Genomic DNA, 19565 nt, shown 5'->3' with positions numbered 1-19565 from the left:
TTGACTGAAACAAATAACATAATTTTTTTTCTCACGAAGTACATAAAAGATCTTTTGGTTAGCCATATGATGGGCTAGAATTGCATACACCACATAGGAAAATAAATAAATGTAAGAACAAAAAAATCAACAACTCACCAAAAAGGAATCCGACGTTCAAGAAAGAAAACACAGATACAAAAGGAAACCAACATCTATACGATTGGGCCTAGGCCTACAACCCGTTTAAGATTTGGATTCATCTGGACCGGGTTCGGGTCCTAAATTAGATCTCCCTCTTTTCACAGAGTTCATCTTCTCCAACTTGAGCCCAGCTCTGATCCTCGCGATGAAATCCTCAGCTTTGGTATCTACATCAGGACTCGGACAGAACATACTACCGTTGCTCTTACCGGTTTGAGCTACATCCTGATCATCCTCATGCTCGTCTGAGCTTATGCTGATGTTGCTAGCCATCCTCACGTAATCTCCACGCTTCACGAACTTCCACGCCGGCATTTTAAACGGCGGTGGAGGCGGCGGCGGAGGGATGGGCAACAGTGGCGATTCGCTTCCGGTGAATCGTGTTACTTCAGCCGGCGGATTGGATTCCATCGGAGCTTTGCGGATGCTCGCCGCTGATGCGCGGGACTGGAAGTTCCGGTGCGGTGGTGGCGGCGGAGGAGGCGGCGGATTTGAATAGGTTCTCTTGCTTTTACCTTTTTTGGACGAGAAGAGTCCCTGGAAGAAAGGTGGTGGAGGCGGCGGCGGAGGAGGATGCGGAGGTGAACTTGACGGCGGAGGAGGATCGGAGCCGAAGAGTAAATCAAGACCGTCGATGCTCTGTTGCCGCTGCTTCTTCTTCTTCCTCCTTAGCGCGATCAGAAACTCCTTGGTTGCTCCGCCTTTCTTCTTCTCCTTTTTACTGCTCTTCCGATACACAGTCGTCGCAGGAGGCGGAATCGTATTAATCGTCTCCTCCACAAAATCAGCTCTCTCCTTCTCTTCCTTTGGAGCAACATCGTGGTACACTCTCTTTGTCCTCCTCTTAGACGTTGGAGGAGGAGGCGGCGGAGGAGACGGCGGAGCAGAAGGTGGAGGCGCCGGATTACAAGACGCCGATATCTCTTCCACTACTTCAGCCGTCGCCGTCTCAACGACCTCAACTTTCTCAGTATCGGAACGGAGCTTCCCTCCTCCGCCGTCAACGCCGTCTTCTTGACTTTGATAGATCGGATCTGAAGCTTCGTAACGGCATTCACTGACACGTGTATCGTCGTAAAATCTCCACCGTTCATCGGTTTCAAACTCTCGGTTCCTCAGATCTGGATACGAGCTAACACTCCGTAACCTACTAAACCTCTTGTACACCGTCTGATCCTGAAACTGATCTCCGCCGCGATCGTCGATCCAGTAACGCGGCGTGGCAACACTACGACCACGTTCGATGATCGACGGCGAGCTCGATGAGTACTTGTCGAAACTGTATCCGTTGATGACGTCATTGCTTTTAGCAGCTTCTTCTTCCTTGTTGTGATTGCTTTCGTCGTTGTTGCCGGTGTTGCGGCTGAGGAAGCCGCAGACGACGGCGAAGAGTACGAGGACGAAGTTGAGATAGTCCCAGCTTTTACGGACAAGGTGTGGTCGGAGAAACTGAGAAACGGAGGAGAAGAAGGGAGGGATGATGAAGAAGACTATGAGGATCGCAGCTACTCCGGCGAAGAATGATTGGATTGCGACGGAGGTTGCGCGGTTGCCGAGACTAGATGTACGGTGGAAGTAAGTGTTATTGCGGCGGGATTGGAGCCAAAACGGCGTAGACGCGCCTCCGTCTTCTTCTTCCATACGCTTCTTGTTTTCTTTTATGTTTTTTTTTTGTTTTTTTTTTGAGTTTAGGATTTAGAAAGAGAACTTTTTGTTGAGAGTGGTTGGGCTTTCGATGATGCTTTCTATGCTTTGTTTCCTCTGTTGAGATTTTTTTATATGCTTGAGTTTGGTCATATTATATGTATTTTCTCGTTTTTCTTTCTTTCTGGATGACTAGTTTACTTTACAGTTCACACCTTCCTTATAAGAAAAAATGTATTATCTTGGAGTATTAGACATAAGTTTTTTAATAAGAATAGTTTTTTTTAAGACAAGTTTTTTTATAAGAATAGTTATGTGAAAGATTCTTCATTTAATAATATTTTATTTATATATGTTTATCCCTTGGTACATGTGTTCAAAGTAGTACTTTACTACACAAAATTTTAAGCTGAGATTATGAATTTTATTCCACTTTATTTTTCATAATACTGTGAGTCCACGAGAGTTTGGTGATATATTATATAAAATAAGCTGGAAAACGGTGATATTTGCTTGTGAAAGTTGGAAATGGAATTACAAAGACATATGCTACAGCTGGATCACATGAAGCAAATACATATTGGTACGTCACAATTGTTCAACGGACTGTTATGTCTAGCATGTTAATATACACGTTTTCTATATGAAAACGTATAGTTATGTGATTATGTCTAGCCTGTTAATTTCTAATTTTGAATAACAAACTATATTATCAGTTTTTATTAATAATTAGTATTTAGGTCAAAGAGGCGGAGAGCCGGTCCTGTCGATGGCTTTGGCAGTAGGCCAGGCCATACCGTCAAATGCAATATTAATATTGTTATCAAGTTCTGTTATTGATGACGAAAGAAAAAAAATCAAGTTTTGTTGATCCTCCCCCCCAACCCCTCTAAGAAAAGATAATGATATGAATAATCACGATCTTAAGTTAATATAATTTCACTCTCGGGTTGTATATATGAAGTTATGAACCAATGAATGTATGAATCAGTGAATGTAAAATGATTTACTTATGGAAAACATTGAAGAAAGGAAACAGGAATGAAAACAAAAGAATACGTGAACGGCAGGATTCGAACCTGCGCGGGCAAAGCCCACATGATTTCTAGTCATGCCCGATAACCACTCCGGCACGTCCACTTGTTGTAAATTTAGTGGTTTATTTCATATTATTCGTCAAACCTAAAACCCCAGCGTCTCTGTATGTGCTCTACATATATGCGGCATTCTTCTCTATACAATATTATCTGAAATCTGTATAGAGTTTTCATTGATTCCTAAAGATATAAAGGAAGCTTGTTTTTATTGCTAAAGATATGTAAATGTTTTCACAAAGCCTTTTGACTCGTAGAAGCATACATTCATTCCAATTAGACATTTTGATAAATGAAGTGAAATCAAAACAATATATATTATGGCTAAGATCATGACATGTATATGCATATATATAATCATTAGTTGTTGAACAAAAAAAAAAAATCATTAGTTCTAATTACTAAAATGACACCTATATGGGATGAATAGACAGATTGTGAGAGAGAATGAGATATGTGAATTAGTGATATCATGGCGCCTAGATATACATATATCACCAAAGCTTAAGTCATTCAATGGGTTTATTCTATTTCAAATTTAATTACACAACCAAATATACCACTCTAAGAAAGTAAAACTCTGTTTGATAAGTTTCATATTCATTTCATTTGTCCTTTATCATTTATAAGCTACATAACCATAGTTTTCCTCTTAGTCTAGTGGGGATTTATTATTGATATATATATAATTCTTCTTTTGTTCTAGTTGCTAAATGACAACTATATGAGATGAATTAGACAGAATGGATTAATTATATTTTAAGTTTATTTATAAATTGAATGTTTTCCTTACAATGTCGTTTTGTTTTTAATTTGTTGTTATGCTTCGCTAGTCAAGGCAGGAATGGCAACTGAAGGAACCCAATACGATCCTCGTCCGTTTGATTCAAAAGTGAATGCCATGTAAGTTCATTTCCACCTAATAACTATCTGAATCACTCTATTAACTAAATCATTTCCAAGATTCTAAGTCCTATGATACTTTGCAGACTCGGTGAAGAAGGAGAGGAAACTTATTACACCACCTATGATGAAGTTTGCGATAGCTTTGATACAATGGAACTCAGGTCAGAACTTCTGAGAGGCCGGGTAATTTTCTTCCTTTTTACCGAGTAACTGCTGATTCTACCTTCCTTTTTGCAGTTTCCTATGTTTTTCATTTATTTATAGTTTTGGCAAAATGTGGAGAGAACTCATCTCATTACTTTTTTTGTCATGTTATAACCTTTTGTGTTAACGTGACTCACAAGGATAGTCTTCTGATGAAGGGTTATTTATTTTCCCACATTTTCAATTCTTCCAGATAATTTTCATAGGCGGGTTGAGTCAATGAACATGAGATATTACAAAAATACTTTTACAAAATGTTTTCACCTTCACCATATGCTGAAACAGAAGAAGATGAAAATATAAGAACAACCTTTCTTTTGTAATGCGATCACTTCAAAATCCCTGTGAGACAAGACTAACTTTGCAGTACCAAACGAGACAAACACAATAGACATTCAAAAAAATATCTCAAGTGAGGACTGAAACTGTTAAGTTCTTGATCTCGCACCGTCTTTGAGTTTGCGTTTCTCTGGAATTCGCTTCTTCAGAGTCTTTATCTCTGTAATTTGAGACTGCTTACAAGCAGCACAAATATATATTCTCCCTCTCTGTAAACACAAAGGCACATAAAACATGGGGGAGAGCCTAAGAAATGTTTTCTTTTGTCTTTTAATTTACACTTGTCCCGGGGGTTTTCCGGTCATTCACTGGCTCAGTGATCTGCAGCTACTAGAAACGCAGACGGACATTATTCTCATATGACACACAACCTTCTTACCTTATTCTCTTACAACCTAAGTCATTCTATATGACCCTATATAGAATGACTTTGTATACATTGTAAAATAAAATAAAAATAAAAAAGCAAGAGTTGATTATCAAACAAGGAAGTGTTAGAAAGAGCAACTGATCATGCAAGAGCTGTCCAGGTTTAAATTGGCTTGACAAATGGGTTGCAGGCAGGCCATGGGAAGGTCCTACAAACTCATCAGACAACGCAAGGAAAACTGATAGCAGTGTGTCTGAACATGACAAAGCTCTAGTCAGGAAGAACAACAAGTTTTGGGTAGACCTCCACCAATGTCATCATCAGCTACGAGTTCTGAGACTTCATCAACATCTCAGTCCCAGTCTGCTCAGGAAGTTTCCTTGAGGAAGGAGTTTAGTACAGAAAGCCAAGTTACATGAGCCTGACATAATCTATCAAAGCTAAGCAGAGCCGATCACGGTATTCTTCATCTTCTTTTTCCAAAACCTTGTTTGAGAAGAAACAGTCCATGTCTTACAACGAAGATGTGGATGTAAATTTGTTCGGATCCATCTTGCAACCAGTGGAGTGATCTATATCCACCGGCTCAAGTAACAGGGAGAAATATGTGGGCAAAGAGGCTAAAGTAAGCATCGTTTCATTAAATCTTTAAAGCATTTCAACACCTTGTTGGTTCTACGAAACACATAACACTGATTTGTAGATACATTAGCAACTTTTGTGTATGCTCTTTTACATACGAGTTAGTTTGAAGATTGCTGCAATATTGTTTGGCCACTTTGATTATTTAATAATTAACTTCGGATGCTTCTGAGACAATATGTTCCTCCCATCTCTTGTCAATATGAAACCTTTAACCAAGAGCAAAGCTTCATATTTAGACATGAAAAGCCATTTAAATGACCAAATAACATAGTTTATACTAATGTTTTGAAAACCGACCCGGACAATGAACCGGACTACTTACTGGGTCACTGGGTCATTGGGTCGACCGCGGGTAAACCGCGGGTTAAAAAGTAAATTAATTTTATTATATAATAATATATTAGTCATGAAAACAAAAATATAGAAACTAAAATTAATATTTTTAAATGTTTGGATATGTATATATTTTATGTTTAAAAAATATTTAGAAAATACTGAACTTTACTTTTTTATATTTTCATTTTCATTTAATATACAAACAATCAAAAAATAGCTTAGACTATTTAAGTTAGATACATGTAAAACAAAAAAAAATCATTTGTTAATCGGCAAAAAATAGAGTTGTAAAACTTAGAACTTAGAATAGATTTTACTACAGATTTATAATAAACAAAATAATCAAAAAGAAAAAAGGAAGAATAAACAGAAGATACAGAGTCAGTAGGGGCTAGAAGAAGAAGAAGAACGATGAAAAAGAAAAAGAAAACCGAAGGAAACCTAATTTTTAATTGGAAATTTAGAATATAAAAGAGAATCTAAAAAATAATTAAAAGTTTTGGAAAATGTAAAAGTTATCTATTAGTTCAACCAGTGGTTCAACCGGTACCGGGTTTTGGGTTTTAGTGGGTTTTTGCGAGTTTTTAAATTTTGGGTTTTTCACAAAACCCGAACCGAGTTTGTCTCGGCTCACCGGGTTTACCGGTTCAACCGCGGGTCCGGATCGGGTTTCAAAACACTGGTTTATACCAAAGCTTACTTATAAAATCTACTCTTACTATCTACATCTAAAACTAAAACTGAATTCAGTTCAACTATCTGAGTATTACATAGTTTTCAGTTTTCATTATTTTATTGAATGAACTATAAAAATTAATTAAATTGTTACTAATTTTGTAATATAGTCTTCTAAATTATAGTATAACTTGGACATCCACCTAATAAACTATATATTTCAATAGTAAAATTGGAAAAATATTTTATTAACATTTCTTTAAATAAATTCATAATTCTAAAAATCGCAATAAGTTTTTTAGAACATCAAAATTATGTACACGCATAGGACTCGTAATTTTTTATTTACTTATAGAAAAATGAACGAGTCTAAAGCTTTCCCATGTTATATGAGATATACATTGATTTTTCTAAATTAGGTCTGTTTAAATCGGAACATATTAATATGAGTTTATTAAATTAGATTTTTTCATATGTATATATATGTAATAATACTTTTTACGTTTTAAAAAACAGTATACTTCATCTCTTTCCTAAATTATTAACTCAATATCAATCCAATTCTATAATCCAAGATGAAAAAATCCCTTCAACTCTCGTTTACGTTCTTAATTATCTTCATCATTCTCTCACAAGGTTTGTATTTACATCTTAATATATGCACATAGTAATTTTATATTAAATTAATTATCCTTAAATTTTTACTTTAATATATTGTAAACCCCATATAATAATTTTGTGTACTATTTAAAATATAGCATTAAATTATCTCTTTTGTGTAAAATTCATAAATTTTGCAGAAGGCAAGAAAATATAGGAAATAGAGTCAGAAAGTTTTGCGTGAAAATTGAAGGGATCATCCCTGAAGTATTTAAGAGTTTTCTAATACTTTAGTCCATTTATAGTTTTTTAGTGTATGGGTTTATATATGATGAAGAACTACTATGATAAAATAATATTAAATAATTTTATTTTTTATCATCTATTTATGAACATTTTTTCCTGCACATACAAATGGTTTAACCAACACTTTTCACAATATGGATCAACTATTGTTCTTATGTAAATTTATGTGATATTTTCAATTAGATTTATATATTTAATTGGTAATATGTTATGCTTTTCCAATACATACAGTAGTTGTTCTTAACACATCAAAAATTTATATGTAGTGTTTATTAATATTCACACAATTCTTAAAACCATATTTTTCACAAAATAAAAATAATGTTTGACCAAACCATATGCTCATTTTTTATATACGGGCAAAATATATTTCTCTTTTTTACTTATAGCGTTTAAAACAAAATTTAATAAAATGTTTTTGTTGATAAATAAGATTTATATTTCAAAAACTCTATATATATTTTCTAACAATTGAAATTTGATAATTTATATATAACAGGAATGATGGCAGATGCGCAGAAAAAGAATTGTCCTCAAATTCCAGTAAAAGGAAGCTATTGTATTCCAACTGAATGTTCGAATATGTGTAAGAAGCAACATGGAACTGTTGGTAGTTGTGTGGAAACAAAAATGTGTAAATGCTTTTGTAAGTAAGGGTTCTCGCTAAGTGTTATGAATCTAATAATATCCAACCAAAGTTTTATATTATTTCTTTTCACAATAAATGTCTAAGTGTTTGTATCAGATTTTTCTATCTATTTATAATAAAAAATAATACGAATGTTAAATAAATACCGATGTGTAAAACAAGAGTGGACTATTAATAAAATATATGATCACATTATTATTAGATTTAACTAATATTGTGTATAAAATCAAAAAGCTTTTGACGAGTGAAAAAGATAGAGATGAAATTGCAAACAATTTTTAAATTTGAGATAACCAACTAACATGTAACTTTGTATACATTGTAAAATAAAATAAAAATAAAAAAGCAAGAGTTGATTATCAAACAAGGAAGTGTTAGAAAGAGCAACGGATCATGCAAGAGCAGTCCAGGTTTAAATTGGCTTGACAAATGGGTTGCAGGCAGGCCATGGGAAGGTCCTACAAACTCATCAGACAACGCAAGGAAAACTGATAGCAGTGTGTCTGAACATGACAAAGCTCTAGTCAGGAAGAACAACAAGTTTTGGGTAGACCTCCACCAATGTCATCATCAGCTACGAGTTCTGAAACTTTATCCATATTTCAGTGCCTAGTTCCCTTCTCAAGAAGTTTTCTTGAGGAAGGAGGTTAATTACAGAAAGCCAAGTTACATGACCCTTGCAAAATCTATCAAATCCAAGCAGAGACTATCAGGTTCTTCTTCATCTTCTTGTTCCAAAACACCATTTCAGAAGAAACAGTATACAATGTCTTACAACGGAGATGTGAATGTAAAACGTTTTGCTGGTTCGGAGTGGACTGATCTATATCCACCAGCTCAAGGAACAGGGAGGCATATGTGGGCTAAAGCAAACATCGTTCCACTGAATCTTTAAAGCAGTTTCAACATCTTGTTGGTTCCATGAAACACATAACACGGATTTATTGATACATAAGCAATATGTTCTTTTACATACGAGTTAGTTTGAAGACTGCTGCAATGTTGTTGTTTGGCCACTTTGATTATTTAATAATTAACTTCTGATGTTTGTGAGACAATCTGTTCCTTCCATCTCTTGTCAATATGAAAAAAGCTTTATCTTTAGACATGAAAAGCCATTTAAGTGACCAAATAACATAGTTTAGACCAAAGCTTCCTAATAAAATTTACTCTTACGAAAAATTGCTCTTACTATCTAAATCTAAAACTGAATTCAATTCAATTATCTGAGTATTACACAGTTTTGTCTAATCACTATTTTAATGAATAAACTAAAAGATTAGTTAAATACTTACTAGATTTTTAGATAATCCATAAATTATATTATGAGTTCTGAGACTTCATCTACATTTCAGTCCCCAGATCCTTTCTTAGGAAGTTTTCTTGAGGAAGGAGGTTATTACAGAAAGCCAAGTTACATGAGCTTTACACGATCTATCAAAGCTATCAGGTTTTCCTTCATCTTCTTGTTCCAAAACACCATTTGAGAAGAAACCGTCCATGTCTTACAACGGAGATGTGAATGTAAAGCGTTGTGTTGGTTCGGAGTAGACTGATCAATATCCACCAGCGCAAGGAACAGGGAGGCATATGTGGGCTAAAGCAAACATCGTTAACTAAATCTTTAAAGCACTTTCAACATCTTGTTGGTTCAATGAAATACATAAACGGAGTATAGGTATATAACCTGTGTATGTTTATTACGTATAAATTAGTTTGAAGACTGCAATGTAGTTGTTTGGCCACTTTGATTATTTAATAATTAACTTGTGATCTTTTTGAGAAAATCTGTTCCTCTTATTTCTTGTCAAAATAAAACCAAAATCAGTTTCATCTTTAGACAAATACCATAGTTTTAGACCAAAGCTTCCTAACTTGGTTGCTCTTTTACAAAACTCAGCTACAAGGAGTTGGATCTTGTTTCCTCATCTCGAATAATCTTATTTTATAGGTGATTCGGTGGGACCAGTGCTTGCTTCTCTGCGAGCTCCCTTACCTGCAACAGAATCTGCATAGGAATGTGCATCGATCCATGTTTCTTGAGACTTCCCTGGAAACACAACCCCCACACATATTCACAAGGTTTTGTTGGCAAAGAAAAAAAAAAGAAGTTTACAAGCTGAAGGGATGATATATATATAGAGAGAGAGAGAGAGGTACCATGCTGTTTGAGGGACTCTGAGCAAAGCTTGTTCTCAGAAGATTTCGCCATTTGTCCTACAAAATTACAAGAGATTGATCATAAACAAAGCCTAGATTGATAGGACTATCTCAAGAGAGGTTAAGAAGTTGAATTACCTTGAGATCTACAGAGGTACGGTACGAATGAGATGAAAACGAAAGCTTTTTGATTTCAGACCACTTCCCAGCTCCATACTTGGCTACACCTTCTACTAATTGTGTAACCTCAGATAGGGTCCAAGCTCGGTGATGCTTCCTTCTAAGTCCACCACCTGGCATCGCTGGCAAGCCAATGTTACTATTGTCATCTGAGCTATTTCCAGATGAGTCTATGTTCTCTGGCTCCATGTCTTGATCAACCTCAGTGAGAACATCCTCCTCATTGTTGCTCCTACTTGTAGCTAACTGCATTTGCAACGAGAAACTGTATCATATCTGCATTAAATCTTATTCTCTACTGTCTGCAAAGTAGAATGACGAAACTAAATAGACAGAACCAAAAAAAACAGGTATGTCTTACTTCTTTCTGGTCTGGTCCAGAAGCAGACTTTAGCACTTCACTGTGTAGCATGTTACTCTCTCCTGAATTAGCTTTTGCCTCCAAGCAACTGGAGTGACATTCCTAAACAATGTTGCATTGTCCTTTTTAAATACATTCCAACTTTAGAAAAAAAAGAAAGAAAAGCAAAGCCAAATAGGCAAATACCATAAGAGCCATGATGTTCTCTCTTGGACGGCTTCTCCGGACAAGGGAAACATAAGGAACCACAATTTCAGATCCAGCAAGGGACACCACCCTGGTGACGGTGACTCTCTTCCCTAAGGAGACGCTAATAGACCTCACCTCAGATTTTTCTGATAGCTTCTGATCTTTTGAAGTAACCACTGGCTGTTTCTCATCGGTTTCTGAAAGTTCTTCAATGTATCTTCTTGTAGGTTTCCTAACCCTTTTCGCAGCCCTCTCTTCACATGAAAAGTCTTCACTGAGACTATGTCCAAAAGCATTTGAATGTCCATTGACATGATCAGTAGCTCTTACATCATCAGTCAAATCTTGATTTCCAACTAGCTTGTTGTTTGTAATCGTCAGGTTAGTTGTTGGTACATTACAGGAATTAGTAAGTCCCATTGTAATCCTCCTTTTCAGCCAAGTCTTGTCCTTAACAGTCGTCTCACGGCCAAAGGTTGCCTTGAATGTTTCTTGCAGTGCCTTAATGGGTAGATTACTCAAGCAGATCTCACCTCTAACTAAAGAAAAATCAGGTTTTTGAGCAGTAGTAGCAGTTTCTTTTGGACTAGCTTCAGCGTTTGAGCAAGGTTCAACCGTATTAGATGAGAAAGGAATGGGTTGCTGCTGCAGCAAAGGTTCATGCTGGACATGATCCTCATCAAATATCTTGTTTTCATTACAACACTGGATGTTGGCATCTGGAGGAGTAGAAAGCATGTGAGGTCCATCTATCATGACATTGACAAGCCGCTCATCCTGATCAACCTTTTGCAACATCTCATTACACTGCAAAAATCTCAAAAGTTAAAAAATTTAAGGAGTAAGGTCATCTAGAGTTCTTATGAAATTCCAAAACATTTAGAACCAGAAATTAGAAAATACTAGTAGAAAAGAAAATATAAAATGCTAGAAAAATAATAAATTATGTGTGAAATGGGACTAACCTCAAGTTGAGAATTCACCTGGTCTGTATATGGTTCCACATAATCAAACTGCAATAAACCTGAACTGATAGCTGATACAAAGAAAAAAGTTTCCGCCAAGATGTAAGCAAAAAATAACTGAATCCAGGACGAAAAGCCAGAGAGACTTAAGCATATATCACTAATAATAATAAAAAAGTCTGCATGAATGTGAAATAGATTGATAAAAAGTCTACATGAAACCAAGATCTGGCTCTCCATGGAAATGTTTAGAGAAATGCATCTGGATACAAAATATACCACCAAACCAGTGTTCCCTTTAAAAAAGAGAGCATCAGTTGAACATGTAAGAAATGGTGAGGAGGAGCAAACCTTGGGAAGTTTCTTCTAGTTGGGACAACCGAGAAGGTAACCCTTGGGCAGGAAGGTAACCTACACTCTGACAAGCATCTGATTCAGTATGCATATCCGTCTCATTGACCTCAAAAATTTCTTTATCGGTTGCAGGCACTAGTCTCCCATCTCCTGCAACCTATCCATTTCCATAAACCACATAAGATCAGATTTTTGAAAGACTATAATACCAATAATTCATAGTAGAATTTGATTTCTTTAACTAGGACGACACTTAACATAAGCTATTGTAACAAGAGGATCAATTGACATTGAAAAGGAGACAATTTTGTAACTATACCCGGACTAGCTTGTAGGCAACAGGGTTTCCAATCTGATTTATTGGAGAAAAAGGTGTGATCCTTGTCTGAGCAGCACTGCTTTCAAACATCTCTATGCAGTCCTCAACAGTTCCAACCACAGTTCCCATCGCAAACCAAACTCAAAACACAAAGCCTGAAATCCAAAACAGGAAAAAGCAAATAAATTGCTTAATGATCAACATACTCTGACCAACAAAAAAAAAAACAATCCACAAAAGGATTCAGAGAGATTTCCAGAATGCATAGTCCAAACAGATCACCAAAATTGCATCCCCTTAGATTCAATTTAACAATTAACAAAAGGAGTCTCCTCATTTTAACCTCAGTGAGAAAGTATCTACTACTTTAAACACAAAAACAAGGCCTTTGAAGAGAAACAAAAACACTAAAATACTAAAGATTTAAACTCCACATCTTTAAAACACAACTAACAAACAAAGAGGCTTTCACATTCAATTGGGCATAACACAGATGCATAGCCAATTCAAAGCTTTGGAGAAAGAAAAAACAGAGTGGAACCTCTAATGCTTAACACAGGTAAATTGAGTTAGTCGCCGGTGAAATCGACGGAAAGCGATTAAATTTTTGGGTGAGCACGAAGCGTCGGAGTCGAATTCATCTTTTGATATTGGATTCGTCGAAGATGAGGAGAGAAGCTTCTTTGGATTCTGTAAGGCAAATAAAATTGGAAGGAAAATAACAAAAGTGCGGACTCGAAAGTGTCTTTTATTAACTCAAAAAATCTTCTTTAGTTTTGGAGTTGGAATCCGTATATAGGCTTCTGAGTTTATGACTTTATGATGTTTTGTCTGATTTTGCCACATCGGTACATAGAATTTAACTACGTTCCGTTTTGTGTCATGTTTACAAGAACGCTAAGTCGTCTGGTATGTATAGATTAGAACTACGCGCCGTTTAAGAGAAAACGATATTAACTTTTTCATGAGGGTATTTCTGCTAGTCCAGATTTAATTATTGTTTTATAAATTAGTTTTCTTCAAAAAAATTTTTTATGTCAATTACAAACTACTAAACCAAATAATAAATTGTACAAAAACATTTCTTGTGTAAATTATGTCTTTTTGATTCTTTGACATCAATGGCATTTTGCTGCTGCATCTACGAAAATGATCTGAATGCATGAGTATACCTGTTTCTCCTGCAACAATGGAAGCTTTAAAAGACTACTAAGCACAAGCCACAAACCCATCAGGAGTTAAGCAAAAGCACCAAGAGAATTATTGTATTTCTATCAAGATGTCACAAGAACTTTGCTAGGACCCAAAAAAAAAGAGACTTGGTCTAAATGCTTAGCATTGAGTGTGTTTGGATTAGGAAGAGTTAATCAAAAGCTACATTAATGTGAATTAATCCCACCTGAGCAGCTATTAATCATCAAACCTAATATTAATAAGTGAATCTTGGACTGAGAATCAAAACGTGCAAATGAGCAGAACATGGTATTTGGGGGAAAAGAAGTCTAGTAGGATAGTTGAGATGTAAATGCTTATTTTAAGAAAAGAGAAAAGATATACTCAGTGCTAAAGGACGGACAACATATGTAAACAATGTGAGGAGCTTCCGAACTCTCAAGAACTTGGACAATAGAGATTCAGAGAGACTATTAAACTCCACTTTTACTGTAAGCATTGTCTCTGGATCCTCTTTTACCATCAATTATGGTGTAAGGATTAAAGTTGAGATGGATCAATGCTAAGAAAATAAACTGAACAAAATATTTAACATAGGAACACTCTTTAGATAAAAGAATCATCCATAGGGAGTTTAAGTCAAGAAGTATCTTTGTGATATGTTCCTTATATATTTCAATTTGAAGATCTCAAAGAACGAACAACGGCTACTGGTGAAATAAGGTGTATATCAAGTAAGAACAAGCTAAGATCATAATATCATTACTTAGCAAAGAGATTCATTGGAGATATTAACAAAAAGAGAAGAAAAAGTTTCATAGTTTCATAGTCAGATCCATTTGTAAATTACTATTATTCTTTTAATCAATCAATATAAAAAAAGTTCATCAAAAAAAAGTTCAAGCTCAATACATATCAAAAATATTGCAAGAGATTATAATGTATTTAAGTATACAATAAATCTAATCATCTCTGTCACTATGACTGTCACACATTACCTGCACTGGGCCTTAACACTATCTTCTGCGATCAGTTGTTAACTAGTTCCAATGCACTTCTTTCCTCCACAGGTCCATTTTGAGAGATAGCGTCGTGGTCCTTATTCTTATCCAGCACAAAACAAACATAAACTATAGAACATCGTAAAATATTTAATGATCCAATTGAATAACCATTATAGCCAATCAAAACTGCTAAAAATATATTATATCAGGAAATAGTTTACATTCCAGTTCAATAAACTATATGTTTTGAGTTCCAGTGCGGTTGAAATATTTTGCTTACTTTTCCTTTTGTAAACATATGGCTTGGAGTACCAGTTATCTATCCCGAATCCAATTCACTGTGACTAGGCTGCAGAGGTGTTAGGATTTGTGTACACGAGACGAGACATGTTAAATGTTGGTGATCTCTCAACGTTATAATTTGACCGGTTATTTCGCGGCAGTTCAAAAACATTAGATTAATATTAATGCGTTTGTAATTTTCTCGGAACATATAGTTAAAAAAATAAAAAATTCTTGGAACATACATGTACAATTGATAGATATAGATTTACTACATTTGTAAGAACACAAAAAATAGTCAGGAAACATCCAAAACAAACGAGGTTATTAAGTTGTTAAGAGTAGTTGGTGCTTCAATGTTCACGCCGTGTCCAATATCCTTCAATATCTCTAAACTCGAGTTTGGCAATTGTCTGCAAAAAAGATTGTGAAAACATGATCATTTATTGAAAATGGAAACACTTCCATGACATTTATTTGTAAATTTTGTTATCATGATTGCCATATTCACCTATGTAGACGACGTGCATGCTCCAAGGGAAACACCTCATCCTTATCACCCCAAATAATTAAGGTTTTCTGAATGTACATACCAAATAAAATCATTCACTTGCAAATGTCTCTATTCATAAAAATTAAAAAAACTGATCATAGAGAATATTATTGACCTGTGAAATTGCATAGAACTCAGCATCTTCTTCTCTTTCCAGCAAATTCTTGGCTAACTCAACAAGTTCCTTCCGATGTGTCTCATACATCACCTGAAAATTTCGAAACTTAAACTTAAGATTCCGCAATTTTTCTGTCGTCAGGGTTAAGTTTCAAAACACACACAAGTCTGGGGGGGGGGGGGGGGGGCAAGAACAGAACATACAGCGATGAATTGAGAGAGGATGAAATCTGGAACCCAGTCAATGAACTTGATCCCACTATTCATGGAAACCCTAACCAACATCCTCAGATCCCGCGGATTCCTCGGAACAAGAATCTCCGACACGTCACCGCCGTGTTTCTTCACCTCCGTCATCTTCTGCTGTTGCGTGAACCCCACTCCACTGCTCACGATCACCACTTTCTCCACCATCTCGGGCCACATCTTCGCCATCCTGTACGCGACGAAACCTCCGTAACTGATCGAGTAAACCGCCAAACCGCCCTCGCACCCCAGCCTCTTCAGACCTCCCACGACGCTCCTCGCTTGAAACTCGACGGTCCGCTCGGTGGTGTTCCTCGAGCGAGACTCCCCGAAGAAGACGAGGTCGGGGATGAAGAGGTTGAAAGATTTGGAGAGATCTGAGACCTGATGGATAAACTGCCATTTCGAGTTTCCTCCGTAGCCGTGTAGCATGACGAGGTCAGGACGGTCGATTCTACGGTGGGCGGAGACCCAGAAATGGACGGTGGTTTCTCCATCGTTTAAATCGACGGTTATTGGTCGGAGATCGCAGAGAGTTATGAAATATAATGATAGGAAGGCGTCGGCGAGTTTGATGAGGATCGGGTAATCGAAATTATCGAATAAACAGAGAACGAGGCTCTTGAAGAGAGATACGGCGATGGAGATGTAGCGACAGAGAAGAGGGACGATGCGTTTCATTGACGCCATTTAGAGCGTAATCTTCTGGAAATTATTGTGGTGTTGCATGTGTATCTTGGTGTGAGAGAGTTGGTTATGGCTATTATTAGAAGAAAAAAAACAGATCCTATAAAGTCTCTTCCGGTCTAATCCGGATTAGTTCGGTCTGAGTAATCTAATTGTTGCTGGTTACATTTGGTAATTAACGTGACGTGTGGCGACAATGCATGCTTATCTTTAGACACCTAATAAGAGCATCTCCAATGACAGAAAACAATAGTGAACCTTACTTTCTGTTCAATCATTCCCGCCAAAACTGTACTAGGATAGAAAGATATCATATTTATTAGATATTTTGGGTTAGTGTATAGAAAGATATCATATTGAGTCTACGTTGAGTTTTACTCCACATATTTGCAAGTTTACATGTAACAAAAGCTAGAAGGGATCTTTAGAAGAATCTTTCTTAAGCTTCTTCTGGTAGAAGGGATATTTATAAAGTTGTTAGAGATATATCCTAGAGAATATATTATGGTTACATAAGATATAGATAAGTTTGTGGAGATATGTATATATCGTTAAGATATCATGTGTATATAACCAATGTAACTATTGACGTTGTGAATAACAAGTTATCTTCCAAGTCTTTCTCTTGTCTTTCATGGTATCAGAGCCACAACTCTAATTTATTTGATTGTGAGTTCAGTGACGAGAGAATCATGGTTGATGGTAAAGAAATTATCGGCTCTACTGGTGTTGCAGTAGATAGCCGTATGTCCCCTTACTACTTAGCTCCGTCGGATAATCCTGGCACGTCAATCACGCCGGTGATTCTGAATGGTGATAACTATGCCGAGTGGGCATCAGAACTCGAGAACGCTCTACGTGCTAAGCGTAAAATCGGATTTGTGGATGGAAGCTTGAAGATTCCAGATGAGAAAGAAAAGCCTCTGGAGGCAGAGATGTGGAGAACGGCTAATTCCATGATTGTTGGTTGGATCAGGGCGTCGATCTCGCCGGTGATCAGATCAACGGTGCCGTTTACACCTGACGCGTGCAAGATGTGGTCTGAACTCCAAAAGCGCTTCTCGGTGGGGAGTGCCGTTCGAGTGCATCAGATCAAAGCAGAGCTCGCTTCGTGTAAACAAGAAGGGTCCAGCGTCATGGATTACTTCGGGAGGTTGTCTAAGAAGTGGGAGGAGCTCCTTAATTGTAAGCCTATACCAACTTGTACTTGCAATGCGTCTGAGATATATGCTAAGGAGTACGAGGAGGAGAAGGTGCATCAATTTTTAATGGGTCTAGACGAGGCAAGATTCAGTAACGTATGCACTAATATCATCAGTATGGAGCCGTTACCGGACCTCAACTCTGTCTATCAACGAGTTGTGAGAGAGGAGAAGAGGTTGGGTACTTCGAGACTTGAGTCTAAAGAAGCACCGGTGGGCTTCGTTGCTAAGAGCGTACAGAAGGATGGAGAAGACGCGTCGTTGGGAGGTGTCATGGCAGCAGTAGCACGCAGAAGTGGTGTAGTGTGCAGCAACTGTGGTCGTGTGGGGCATGAGAAGAAGGAGTGCTGGCAGCTTATTGGATTTCCCGAGTGGTTCACCGAGAGAAATCAGTCAAGTGGAAGAGGAGGCAGAGGAAGAGGTCGTGGTCGCTCTAACTCTAATTCCACACGAGCAAATACGGCACAAGCACAAGGAGGAGCTGCAGCTAATCAAGCACAGTCGGTGCCTCCATTAACGGCAGAGCAGTGGGCTTCTTTGACATCGCTACTTGAGCATTCAAAGCCTTCTCCAATTCCTGATCGGTTAAATGGTATGGTTCAAACGGGTGAGGTTATTATAGACACTGGAGCATCGCATCACATGACGGGGGATGTCTTATTGCTGGTTGATGTTCGTAGTATCATTCCCCGTCCAGTGAGTTTTGCGGATGGTAGTCACGTGATGGCTACCAAGAGTGGCAATTTGAGATTATCTGCAAGTTTGATATTGGAAAATGTTCTTTTTGTCCCTAATCTGAATTGTACCTTATTGTCTGTGGCTAAGTTGTTACGACAAACCGGTTGCTTGGCAGTATTCACAGATACTTTGTGTATTTTGCAGGACCGTTTTACGAGGACTCTGATTGGAGCCGGTGAAGTTAAGGATGGTGTCTATGTTTATCGGGATGTGACAGTAACGAGAGGACACAGAGTTAAGGCTTCTGAAGATCAGACTGTGTGGCATCGTCGTCTTGGACATCCTGCTTATGGTGTTTTGAGTTTTTTACCTTTTGTTTCTGGTGTTAAAGACGTCCCAACCAAGTTCGGTGGATGTGATATTTGTTTTCAGTCTAAACAAACTAGAGAAGTGTTTTCAGAAAGTATTAATAAAAGTTCTTATCCATTTGAGCTGATTCATGTTGATCTTTGGGGACCATATCGAACACCTTCATCATGTGGTGCTGTATATTTTCTGACTATTGTAGATGATTTTTCAAGAGCAGTATGGGTACATCTATTGCTTGAGAAGAGTGAAGTAAAGAAGGTACTGCCGAACTTCATCACACTTGCTCATCGACAATTTGACAAGATAGTCAAGACGGTTAGGAGTGACAATGGGACAGAGTTTATGTGCCTATCCAAATATTTTGCAGAGATGGGAGTATTGCATCAGACATCTTGTGTGGGCACTCCTCAACAGAATGGTCGTGTAGAACGGAAGCATCGGCACATCTTGAATGTGGCTAGGTCTATATTATTTCAGGCAAATCTTCCGGTCAAGTTCTGGGGTGAAAGTGTTCTAACGGCAGCACATCTCATTAATAGGACTCCTACTAAGGTCCTTAATGGTAAGACACCATACGAGTGTCTCTATGGAAAGCAACCATCGTATGGCAACCTTAAGGTGTTCGGGTGTTTATGCTTCGCGCATCATGCTAGGCGAGATAGAGATAAATTTGGTTTGAGAAGTAAGAGAATATATTATGGTTACATAAGATATAGATAAGTTTGTGGAGATATGTATATATCGTTAAGATATCATGTGTATATAACCAATGTAA

The 19565-nt window shown here is 37.1% G+C and overlaps 4 protein-coding genes and 1 non-coding gene across 5 annotated transcripts; 1 reads left to right on the top strand and 4 right to left on the bottom strand.

Moving 5' to 3' along the window:
- On the bottom strand, positions 1–2048 carry LOC108814811 (uncharacterized). Its single transcript, XM_018587443.2, has one exon. The coding sequence runs from the start codon at positions 1822–1824 to the stop codon at positions 226–228; it is 1599 nt and encodes a 532-aa protein (XP_018442945.1). The 5' UTR covers positions 1825–2048; the 3' UTR covers positions 1–225.
- An 837-nt stretch (positions 2049–2885) lies between these two features.
- On the bottom strand, positions 2886–2967 carry TRNAS-AGA (transfer RNA serine (anticodon AGA)). Its single transcript has one exon. It is a non-coding gene; the product is annotated as a tRNA-Ser (tRNA).
- A 4839-nt stretch (positions 2968–7806) lies between these two features.
- LOC130498016 (protein IQ-DOMAIN 8-like) lies at positions 7807–8846 on the top strand. Its single transcript, XM_056991347.1, has 3 exons — positions 7807–7912; positions 8392–8498; positions 8565–8846. Exons 1-3 carry the CDS (start codon positions 7807–7809, stop codon positions 8844–8846), a joined length of 495 nt encoding a protein of 164 aa, XP_056847327.1.
- Positions 8847–9675: 829 nt separating this feature from the next.
- LOC108814221 (uncharacterized) lies at positions 9676–13230 on the bottom strand. Its single transcript, XM_018586741.2, has 9 exons — positions 13021–13230; positions 12480–12634; positions 12158–12317; positions 11807–11877; positions 10839–11648; positions 10653–10754; positions 10250–10537; positions 10112–10168; positions 9676–10001 (listed from the first exon to the last, which is right to left on the bottom strand). Exons 2-9 carry the CDS (start codon positions 12606–12608, stop codon positions 9897–9899), a joined length of 1722 nt encoding a protein of 573 aa, XP_018442243.1. The 5' UTR covers positions 12609–12634; positions 13021–13230; the 3' UTR covers positions 9676–9896.
- Positions 13231–15100: 1870 nt separating this feature from the next.
- LOC108814763 (uncharacterized) lies at positions 15101–16653 on the bottom strand. Its single transcript, XM_018587387.2, has 4 exons — positions 15813–16653; positions 15607–15699; positions 15450–15517; positions 15101–15351 (listed from the first exon to the last, which is right to left on the bottom strand). Exons 1-4 carry the CDS (start codon positions 16542–16544, stop codon positions 15237–15239), a joined length of 1008 nt encoding a protein of 335 aa, XP_018442889.2. The 5' UTR covers positions 16545–16653; the 3' UTR covers positions 15101–15236.
- Between the last annotated feature and the right edge of the window lie 2912 nt (positions 16654–19565).

The sequence above is a fragment of the Raphanus sativus genome, chromosome 7, assembly GCF_000801105.2.
Source record: "Raphanus sativus cultivar WK10039 chromosome 7, ASM80110v3, whole genome shotgun sequence".
NCBI lineage: Eukaryota > Viridiplantae > Streptophyta > Magnoliopsida > Brassicales > Brassicaceae > Raphanus > Raphanus sativus.
This window is presented reverse-complemented; position numbering and strand designations above follow the sequence as displayed.

What these genes read in the sequence shown, in the direction of transcription:
- LOC108814221 (XM_018586741.2), bottom strand. Translation starts at nt 12,608, where the DNA reads ATGGGAACTGTGGTTGGAACTGTTGAGGACTGCATAGAGATGTTTGAA. An exon ending in ACTAGAAGAAACTTCCCAAG is followed by an intron (nt 11,878 to 12,157) that starts GTTTGCTCCTCC and finishes TCTTTGTATCAG; the next exon opens with CTATCAGTTCAGGTTTATTG. An exon ending in AGAACATCATGGCTCTTATG is followed by an intron (nt 10,755 to 10,838) that starts GTATTTGCCTAT and finishes AACATTGTTTAG; the next exon opens with GAATGTCACTCCAGTTGCTT.
- LOC130498016 (XM_056991347.1), top strand. Translation starts at nt 7,807, where the DNA reads ATGGCAGATGCGCAGAAAAAGAATTGTCCTCAAATTCCAGTAAAAGGA. An exon ending in GAAGCAACATGGAACTGTTG is followed by an intron (nt 7,913 to 8,391) that starts GTAGTTGTGTGG and finishes AATGGGTTGCAG; the next exon opens with GCAGGCCATGGGAAGGTCCT. An exon ending in GGAAGAACAACAAGTTTTGG is followed by an intron (nt 8,499 to 8,564) that starts GTAGACCTCCAC and finishes TTCAGTGCCTAG; the next exon opens with TTCCCTTCTCAAGAAGTTTT.
- LOC108814763 (XM_018587387.2), bottom strand. Translation starts at nt 16,544, where the DNA reads ATGGCGTCAATGAAACGCATCGTCCCTCTTCTCTGTCGCTACATCTCC. An exon ending in TCCTCTCTCAATTCATCGCT is followed by an intron (nt 15,700 to 15,812) that starts GTATGTTCTGTT and finishes CGAAATTTTCAG; the next exon opens with GTGATGTATGAGACACATCG. An exon ending in AGTTCTATGCAATTTCACAG is followed by an intron (nt 15,518 to 15,606) that starts GTCAATAATATT and finishes ATGTACATTCAG; the next exon opens with AAAACCTTAATTATTTGGGG.
- LOC108814811 (XM_018587443.2), bottom strand. Translation starts at nt 1,824, where the DNA reads ATGGAAGAAGAAGACGGAGGCGCGTCTACGCCGTTTTGGCTCCAATCC.